General features: G+C 44.0%; 1 protein-coding gene across 13 annotated transcripts; it reads left to right on the top strand.

Moving 5' to 3' along the window:
* Nucleotides 1-6,560: 6,560 nt before the first annotated feature.
* Nucleotides 6,561-10,219, top strand: LOC127297231 (uncharacterized). 13 transcript variants are annotated; one of them, XR_007849032.2, is made up of 7 exons: nucleotides 6,561-6,855; nucleotides 6,963-7,081; nucleotides 7,167-7,383; nucleotides 7,513-8,285; nucleotides 8,377-9,354; nucleotides 9,518-9,587; nucleotides 9,914-10,219. XR_007849032.2 is itself a non-coding variant. In XM_051327533.2 (5 exons), the coding sequence occupies exons 2-5, from the start codon at nucleotides 6,963-6,965 to the stop codon at nucleotides 9,222-9,224; spliced, it is 534 nt and encodes a 177-aa protein (XP_051183493.1). In that variant the 5' UTR covers nucleotides 6,568-6,855; the 3' UTR covers nucleotides 9,225-10,219. The 13 variants fall into 13 exon arrangements, 2 of the variants coding, with proteins under 2 accessions (XP_051183493.1, XP_051183489.1); XR_007849034.2 differs by having other exon boundaries at nucleotides 6,567-6,855; nucleotides 7,513-7,803; nucleotides 7,912-8,030; nucleotides 8,123-8,285; nucleotides 8,377-10,219; XR_007849036.2 differs by having other exon boundaries at nucleotides 6,568-6,855; nucleotides 7,513-7,803; nucleotides 7,912-7,989; nucleotides 8,123-8,285; nucleotides 8,377-10,219.
* The last annotated feature ends 214 nt before the right edge of the window (nucleotides 10,220-10,433 follow it).

Below are 10,433 nucleotides of genomic sequence, written 5' to 3'. Positions count from 1 at the left end.
GTCAGAGCCGGCGCCCGAGGGAGGCGGGCCTCGACCAGAGCTCCTGGGCCCAGAAGAGTTGGTGGCAGGGGGCGGCTCCTGGCGGCCGCCCGTCCGGGCCCCGTTGGACCCGCTCCGGGGAAGGGAGCAGCTGCGGGACGTTTGCTCCGAGCCGCCGCAGCGCACGCAAATCGTGGCATTGAGGCATTGGGCGGCGATGTGGCCTTCCTCACCGCAGTTGTAGCAGCAGCCGTGGAGTTGTGTAGGGATCCTGGAGGCGTTGGGCCCTGTCGGCCTCGACGAAGGGCGGATGAGCCGGGGCTGCTGACGGCGGCCAGCCCGAGCCGGTGCACGGCGCGCGTTGCGGTTGCGCTGCGTCTGCCAAGGAGCTTCCTGGCGCGCGTCGCCGGCGGCAGCGGCACGGCTCGTGCCCGCGCCCACATCCCAACCCCTCGACCCAAGGCCGAGGCCTGCCGGAGCGACGATCTCCGAGCGAAGGGGAGGAGCTGGGGCGCGCGAGTTGACAGAGTCGGCGCTCAGATCCGAGTCGGAAAGCTCTACGTGGTTGGCCATGGGGGGAAGGCAGCGGGATGGTGGGTATGGGTGGCCCACGGCTCCGGGCGGAGGCCGCAGGGAGGCTGTGGACGCCGGTGCCGGAGCGGCGGCCGGCGGTGGGAGTGGAGGCGGCGCTCAGGCGCTACAATGGGAATTTGGATATTCAGAGCATAAATACTGCATATATTACTCTTATTCCTAAAATTGACTGTCCAGAGTTTGCATCTGATTTTAGGCCAATCTCTCTGGTTAGTATGGCACTAATGGTGATCACAAAGCTTCTTGCTAATAGGTTGCAGAAAGTAATTATTCCTTTGATACACAAAAACCAATATGGATTTATTAAGAGCAGAAACATACAAGACTGTCTTGCCTGGGCATATGAATATTTGGATATATGTCATAAATCAAAGAAAGAAATTGTTATCTTCAAAGTAGACTTTGAAAAGGCATTTGATAAAGTAGAATATAATGCCATCATATATATGCTCAGATACTTAAGATTTGGGGACAAATTTATATCCTGGATAGAAAGTATTCTTAGATCAACAACTACTTCCATTATTTTAAATGGGGTTCCAGGGAAATCAATTAAATGTATGAGAGGGGTCAGGCAAGGGGATCCCCTCTCTCCTATTCTGTTTGTCCTAGCTGCTGAGTTATTGCAAATTGTTGTCAATAAGGCCTGGAGTAATGAAGAGATTCAGCTACCAATCAATAATTCATTTGGCCAAGATTTCCCTATTTTGCAGTATGCTGATGACACACTGCTCATTCTTACTGCTAATGCAATACAACTCAGTAAGATAAAGGATATTTTGGATAATTTCTCTGTCTCAACTGGCCTTAGAGTTAATTACCATAAAAGTTCTCTTGTCCCAATAAATATCACTGTTACACGATGCCAAGAATTGGTAGATAAACTACGTTGCAAGTCAGAAAGATTACCCTTTACATACTTAGGACTTCCTATGGGTACTACAAAGCCTAAGATTGAAAATATGGTATATATAGGTAAAAAAAGTGGACAAAAGACTAGCTGGTATTGCAAGAATGTTGTCATATGCTAGCATATTGAAGTTATTAAATCAGTTATATCCTCTATGCCCATTTTTGCTATGTGTACTATCAAGCTTCATTACACCATCATTGATCACGTGGAAAAATCATGTAGAACATTCTTATGGAACGATAAAGATATTCACAAGAGAGGGAAATGTCTAGCAAAATGGGATCTAGTCTGTATGCCAAAGAAAAATGGAGGACTTGGGATGTTATATCTAAGAAAGCAGAACCAGGCTTTACTCACAATTTTTTTGTTCAAGTTCTTCAACAAAAAAGATATTCCCTAGGTTAATCTACTCTGGGAAGCACATTATGGTGATGGAAAAGTACCACAAGGAAAAAGTACTAAAGGCTCTTTCTGGTGGAGGGATTGTACAGAGTTAATTGATACTTTCAAAGCAATTGCTGCACCCAAGTCAAATCTGGAAATTCCACACTCCTATGGGATGACAAATGGTTGGATGAATGTTCCAAAATGAAATTTCCACAGCTTCATTCCTTTGCTAAAAATACAGATTTGTCCATTATTCAAGCAAAGGTATACAGTGACTCAGATATTTTTGACATGTTTCACTTGCCCCTATCTACCATTGCACATGAACAATGTCACGAATTAATCTCCGTAATGGAACCGATAAGCATAAGTCTAGGAAATGATATATGGAATCTTCCATGGGGAGGAGGAGGAAAGTACAACACTAAAAAGGTATATGAAAGCATATCTGAATTTCCTGAGGCGCCTGGTCCTTTCAAGTGGATATGGAAATCATGTTGTTTATCCAAACATAAATTTTTCTTTTGGCTGCCTCTTCTGGACAGATTAAACACCAAGGATCTGATGGCTAGAAAGAACTTCTTTGTAGAAGACAGTTGCTGTGTGATATGTGATGATGAACCAAATGAATCTCTTCTACATCTCTTTTTCTCATGTGATTTCAGTCAGAATTTCTGGTGGAGACTTGGCTATGAATGGAATACTAATCTACCTCTTATTGATGTGCTCAAAGATGGAAAGCAGAGGAATAGTTCTATATTTTTCAAGGAAGTTCTTATCATTGGGGCTTGGAGTTTATGGAATCACAGAAATCGAATTATCTTTGAAAATGAAGACAGGAGTCAAGTAACATGTTTTGGTATGTTCAAGGAATATTTTGCTCTAGTTATGCATAGAGCAAAACCGAGTCTAAAAGAGGGAATGCAGCAATGGATAGATAACTTGTATAGGACTTGTACTTTTTCCTCTTTTCTCTCTTTTTCTTCTCCTGTTTTCTCTCTGAGGATTCTGCTTTATCCTCATTTGTAAATTTCTGCTGTTTCTGATAAATAATGAAAAATGAAGCAGTAGGGGTCTTCCCTACTGTATATGCGTCAAAAAAAAGTGGGTCGCTGATGTTTCCATGTTTAAAAACCTACGGGTGTTGCCATGAATATTCGGCGCGCCCGGCTGCTCATCTCGCCTTCTCTAGCACTGGCCTCCAGTCTGGTATCTGTCCGCTCCCGATTTTCCTTCCTCCTTCATTTCTTCTATCCTCCCACTCATATATTTGATAATCTGTCAGGTTCTGTTGTGGCTCGAAAGCTGCCCGACGTTTTGCCTACCCTTATTTGATTGGATTTTCATTGGATTCTGCATACTGCTCACTCAAGCCCCCCCTGGTTTGATTGGGTTTCGACTGGATTCCGCGTCCCGGTTGCTCAAGCAAGGAGGAACTGTCTACTGTCAAGTGTATGGCCTACAGATGCTGGACAACAGTAGCTATTTCCATTGGCAAACAAGCTCTCATATCTCACTCTTAATTTTTAGTTTACACTGGATGAGCACATGCATCTTCTATTTTCTTACTCTTCCTGGTCGTATTTGTTTTCCTCGAATCTCCCCTGAAACATATTTTCTCCCCTGGAATCTTCCATCAAATGTATTTGGTAAAACAGATTTGCTAGATACCAGAAAAGCACTACCTGCTTGTTTCACGACAATTTGTGTTTCTGCAGTTTGCAGGGTCTATTAGCAATATCTGGTCAGATTTTGCCATGGTTAATTCTCAAACATACTTTTTTAATTGGATACATAAAGATATTTTTTTATTTCAAACTCTCAAGTTCATATATTGCAGCTATGTGCAAAGGACTATTTATAATCATGGTTAGCAGGCCATTGTAATCAATGGATCTGTTGCAGAGTCTTGCTTATCCATATGGAATCATATTCAAGCAGGTGAGAACAAAATCTTGAATTTGCGATTTGTTGCCTAATAGGATCATGGTATTACCATCTGACATATGCGTATCTTCCCACAGATCGATTGTCGTTTATTTTTTAGAATAAGATGCAAGATTACTTTCATATCAAGTAGTTCAAACATAATTGGCATTGTAGTAATTTTTCACAGACAGAGTAGACCCAGCAGCTCCTCCATTGTTGATACGTGTGGTATTTCCTTTTTTTTGTGATACTCATGTTAACTCAGTTTGCTTGATCAATTTAGGTTTTGAGGTTGAATGACTGAATTTTATACCAATTGTGTTTAATAGTAATACGAGGGCTACAACAGCGGACATACTAATTTCTGAATGTTTATTACGCCTATTCCTTCTGACCACATCATTTAGATGATTGGATTCACACAACAGTACATATACTACCACAATGCAGTTTGCTCAAAGAAGACTTTCTTTTACAGGTCAGTACTAACAGATCTCTTTTCTACAGCAGTTGTACAACTAACAGATCATCTCTCCTCTTATTTGTTTTATGGTTTCCTGATGACGTCAGTTTTTAACCAATTATATGTAGTTCAGCGGTTTAGGATGGGAAATTCAATTCTGCTCCCGGGTGCGTATGCACCCTCTACCAAAAAATCATATTTTGAAATGTCGAAAAATTTTAACAATTTTTTTTGCATGTACATCTTCATAATATATGTTCGTTCGTCAAATTTCACGAAAAACTAATATTTTTTGTGGTCTATATAAAAAAGAGAAAACTTATCTTGTGAAAAGCATTATTTTTAGCACTGAATTTTGTCTTTTTTACACACGTCACATGATAAGTCGATTTTTTATGAAACAACTTTGTAAGCGTGTAGCACGAGAAGATTTACATGCGAATTTTTGGTTTTAATTTTTTTGAAATTCAAAATGTATGTAAGATGCATTTCAAAATAGAGGTAGCATATGCTCCCATGTTCCAAAACACCACACCCGTCTAGGATTGACTATGTTACGTGAATGCTAGGCCAAGTAGGTACTTCTTTGTTAATCCTCATGGCCAGTACAAAGCCATAAAAATGCATCTCTTCATTAGCATTAAGAGCATCTCCACCGGTGGCCCCGATAGCGGTCCCGATAACGATTTGGGGGCCGGTGTCGTTTTTGGGCTCGCACCGGCGCGCCCCAAACGGCGCCGGCCATTTTTCGAGCCCAATAGAATAGCCGACATCCCCGTGCCGGCCCCTTCGCCGAGGGCGCGAATCGGGCGCGCCGGCGCCTCGCGGAACGATGGTTTTCGCGGGCGGGTGCGCCTTGTCAGCGAGAGGACGCGAAGGTTCGCATCGGCCGCGACGCGGGAAGGTTGGTCGTCGGCGTTTAATGGCCTCCCGTGCGGAAACCGAGGCGGCCACGAGAGCAGCGACTGGCCACGCGGCGTCTAGTCGGCGTAAATGTGGGTAGTTCTCACCGCTATATAGTTCGTACGCCGTCCACCACCGCCGCTCCATTCTCTCCTCTCCACCACCGCCGCTCCATTCTCTCCTCTCCACATCAAAATGCCTCACCGTCTGAAGACCACGTACTCCATGCTTGGCCTCAACGGCCGCACGCTGCCTCCGCCACCACCGCAGTCGCAGCCGGAGCCCAAGCCGGAGCCGCAGGCCGACGCCGACTACAGCACCGACGAGGATGTAGACCCATGGTTCGCGGCATGGGACGAGGTCCACGTCGCAACCGCGAAAGAAGAGGCGGCGGAGGAGGCAGCGCAGTCGGGGGAGCCGCCGCAGGCCCCCGCCCACCCGGAGCAGGCGGCGATCCTCGCGTCGCTGAAGGCGCAACGATACTAGCGGTTGAAGGAGGAGAGGACGAGTTCATCAACGACTTGAACCTCCAGCATGGCCTCGAGATCTCGCGCCAGCGAGCGGCCACGGAGGAAGCGGGACACCGCCTCATGGAGGCGGAGCGACAGAAGCTCGCAGAACTTAACGCTCATCGCCACTACGAGGCCTTCGCCCGCCGAGATCGAAACTTCTCGAGAAAGGCTAGAAGCGCGGGGACAGCGCCGCCGGAGTTGAGCGGTAGCCAGGGGTTATATCTTCTCGCCGGAGTTGAGCGTTCGAGCTCTCCGCGCTCGGAACTCGGCGGAAACGCCTCGAGTTCGCCGGCGTTCTGTGGGAGAGGCACTGCTGTCCTCGATTGCTTTTTCTTATTAGCTTTTAGGGTGCTTTTTGTAAAGTGGAGGGCCTCTTCTTCAAATGTTAGGTTTTTTAGGGCAAGAAATGATAAGGGTCTTTCTGTAAATTGTACCTACCACTTGGTGATATATAAAAGCTCCACCGGGGTCTTCTGACCACACTTATGTTAAAAAAAAGCACTGCGTGTATATTTTTTTAGAACATAAAAGATATTTAACCATTAACCATCGGAGTACAAGATTACAAAGCTCAAAAATGAGCAAGAGCCGGCTATTCTAAGTTGCACATAATTATACCCTATGTAATGGTCAGCTGATTTTACGCCATCTCCACAGTTTAGGTACTGTATATGGCCTATTTATCCATTCTCCTATCCACTGATTATAAGACACGTAATCCCTTCTTTTTTCACAACGCTTCTCTTTGGCTCAGTTATTCTTTTTTGAAGGACTGATGGTCTACCGGCAACCGGTTGCTAGGCTGTGTTCCCGGTGATTGTATTATGGCTTGCAGAGCTTTGCTTCTCAGCTTTGTCTTGATAAACGTGGCAGTTCCTAGCTAGGCCACGGCTTGAGAAGTCCAATGCTAGATATTTCTGGGTGTTCATTGGTGTCCTCCCCTGTATTCATTGGTTTGCTCGCCTCCCTCTCTAACTCCGTCTGCCCGTCTCTCACCTCCCAGCATCCTCATCCACGAGCGGCCTCTGCAGCCGGCTGAGAACCGGCCGCGCTCGCAATCACAACTCCACGAGCACGAGCGTTCCCCCAGCAGCGAGATTCTGACGCATGTCCCTTAAGTTTTTCCCTCGAGACATTCCAGATTGACCTAAAGCTCCTCATCTCCATTTTCTAAGGTACACATGAACTTCCCACATCCTCCCCCTCTCTTCTTAGTTTACCCTCTCATATGCAACATCAATCTATCCCGATGGCAGCCTCATCGGTGTGCTACCTGATGTAGATGCGATGTGGGAGGTTGGCGCTCGCGGCATGGAGCACTCTGCGGTTACCCGGCCCTTCCAGCAAGATGAGGAAGGTGCACACGCGGATGTCTGCTCGATCCATCCATCAATCGCCTAGGTGAGACTGTCTCCCGTGTGTCCGCTGTTCTTCTTTCTGTTTTTTATTTTATTTTGCTGCTTCTTATTCTCTTCTTGAACAACAGGGATTGGATACCACGAGCGGACTACTTTGTGGGCAACGCTGGTGTTGACGGGACAGTCCGTGTTGAGGACTGTTGTCCGGTACAACGAAGGAGGGCACGCGCCGCCCGTTCCGCAGCCAGGTCGTCGAGCCGACAGCCGGCCACGAAGACGGGGAGGTATCTGTCCGCGGACGTCTTACTGCTGGGAGCTGGAAGAACTGGTCGATTTATTTTTCTGGTGAGGAACCTGGCTTTCCTTGGAACGATTCATGTGCTCCTGTCCCTCCTATCCATGGGTTTGCTGCCATGGATTCCATTATATTGCAGTCACGACTCATTTGTGGCCCGATGCATCTTCTTCTTGCAGAGAAAGACCGCTTGGGGAAATTTCCCCAAGGAGATAAGCAATTTATCCCTATCTATCTCTCTCTTCATTATGTTTCCCAAGGAGATAAGCAATTTATCCCTATCTATCTCTCTCTTCATTATGTTTTTTTTTACCGTCATGTTCTGTGTAGGAGTAGCACAAGTGCCTTGCAGCTGTTTGTGTTTATGCCTAAATGGAGAAAGGGGGAGCTGTTTGTCATAATCGGCGCAAGTGGCTTGGCTAGATTATGACTTGCGAGGGAGAGGCTCCACAGCAGTGTCACGCCCAACAGTAAGACACTCCATAGCTGCTGCCGCATCTCAATTTAGATGATGTAGGTACCTAATGTAGACTCACAGTGCCGGATACTATGTGGTTTACCTGACATGGTTACAACAGAGTTTCTGGCACGGGTTGTTCGTTGCAGAGTAGACTGTTGTTCTGACCAGTGTTGATATAGATGATTTGCCTGATGGTGTAAGTTGGCCATTTTTGCTCAGACATTTAGAGTTTTGAAGGTTTACCCTTATACTGTTTTGATGTGCTTTTTTTTACTAGCTTTACGTTTGTTCAAAATACTGGGCCAATGATTTGTGTACTTCCTATTCAGGAGCCCAAACGTGGGGTATTGGTGAGATGCTTAACCTCAGACATCCAAGGTGATTTGGATATTGTACAGATGATTTGCACAGATGATTTCAATGATGCGGCGTTGAAGCACGTTCCGGCTGAAAAGGATTGGGATCCATGGCGGTTCGTCAGTGTTGCTACAGGTAAGCTCTATTAAACATCCTTTTCAGTTGACATATTTGCTAGCTTTGGTAAGCACTAACAATTATCTTGATGATGTCTTTTGTACTTCAGTTTACAGATTATCATATAGGATGTTCTTTTGCGCCATTCCTCCATCTGATATGAGATGTCTTCTGGTTTAGTTGGCTCTCAGTAGTTGGGTACCTTAAATGATGCACGTTTATGTTTTGACGCCATTGCATGCATCTCCTGGCTCTGTGGTGTGTGTGTCTCCTCTTTTTACTCATTCCAGGTGCAGCGCTTAGTATTTTAACTTTTTCAGCATGCTATCCATGCAACTGCTATTGCATGCTGCTGGTTCAATCTGTTGTCACTCATCTGCTCTTTTTCTCTTATCTAATATGATGTTTTATTATTTTTTGTTGGGCTTGATTGAGAATATCCCTTGGAATATTTTGGTAATTTGTGATCTGGTTGCTAATATTAACCCTGGATTGGTTGTTGCACATCTGTAAAATATTTTAATGAGGTTGGCCTACTATGATTTTGATTAAGTGGTAATTTAGAATTCTATTGATATAATCAGATGCAAAAAACTGCAGAGCCAATTAGTTCCTTATGTTTCAAGAATCATATATAATGCAAGAAAAGTAAATACTTTGTTTACTTTAAAAAGTCTTTAAATTTTCAAAGTGGAAAAGTTATAAATTTGTTGTCTGTTTTCAGCGAGCAGTGAAACTATTTTATAGCACATTGCTAAGGGATGCTTACGTTGTCTCTTATCATTTTATTCACTCCATGTTACAAATTTCTACAGGGAATTACAATGGCACATGCATTTCTTTATTTGTGTATGTCCCATCTTTTAGAGATAATAAAATATGCTAAAACGCTAATACCTGTCTGGGAAACATTGTGGTTTAGGACGGTATTATGATGCCATACATGAAAAAAGGTGAGGTCAATGGACAATGGTAGACCAAAAGGGCCTGATTATGAAAGACAGGACCTTGCATAATTATTGATGATCAGATGATTTTCAAGGACTTCCAAGTTACCATACATTAATCTAACTACATATTATGCAAGGTATCCTTAGATTTGTGCCCCTTTTGATAGTATTGTGCCTTTTATATTCTTGTGTGTACATTGAGAAAGTTTATCGGATTTTAACGGATATGATATATATGCTAAAAGGATAAAAAATATCGATAATGCCAAAAAACGCTTATTCCATTTTGTTGTCCTGCAGTATTGACATGGTAATCAAGAAGGCTATGCATGCTACTGTTTTTTTGTTTATTCTGAGTGCTAATTTTCAGGTATCCTATTCAATTCATGTTTAAGTTTTATTTTTTAATCAATATATACAGTTTGCACATTCGAATAATTACACAAACAACCTTATATTTCCAATTGTTCTTTTTCAGAGAGTGAGTTTAAATGTTGAATGCACAATGGATTTGGTAACAATGATGATTAAAAAATCATTCAAAATCAGCTAAGAACTTGATAAAAAGAGATGTGAAGGGGTTAAATGCATGACTCCTTCTAATTAGTTTTCTAGGTGGCTTACAGATTTTTAGAGTTCTGTTTACACTTTTAACAGTTTGCCCATATCATTGCTCTATTCCATTTTGCCTCTCAGATGTGGATGCTGGAAGGTGAGAGATCTTGCTGGGCAAGTGGCCGTTTCTGTTCTTCGGTTGTTTGATCTCTATGGATGGAGATTTATGTCTCGCTTCCATCAGCCCAGCCGGAACCTTCGGTTCCTCTTCTACCTATTTGTTTTTCTGGTTTTCAGCATTGTACTTTCGTATTCTTTTGCCTCGGCATCAATATTGGTTCCCTGCCGAGTAGAAACACGTATCGGCGTCAATTGGTCTCCACGGGTGCACTATGTATAATCTTCTGCACTAAGTATGCTAGAGCTGCAGCATTTTCTCTACTGCCACCATGGTGTCTACTTAACTTAATTTCTAATAAAGCGGTTTCGAAAACAAAACTACCCTCCTCTACCACACTCCAGTGTAATTAGAGCTACCTATGTATGTTCAAATATTAACACCACGGGTGCGGCGTGCCGCCGCGCCTATGCTTCCTAGTAGATTCTAGATGGGGACATTTTGCGTAGAAGATACCGAAGACTAGAATTGGAGTCAAACAGC

Source organism: Lolium perenne, chromosome 1, assembly GCF_019359855.2.
Source record: "Lolium perenne isolate Kyuss_39 chromosome 1, Kyuss_2.0, whole genome shotgun sequence".
Taxonomy (NCBI): Eukaryota; Viridiplantae; Streptophyta; class Magnoliopsida; order Poales; family Poaceae; genus Lolium; species Lolium perenne.
This window is presented reverse-complemented; position numbering and strand designations above follow the sequence as displayed.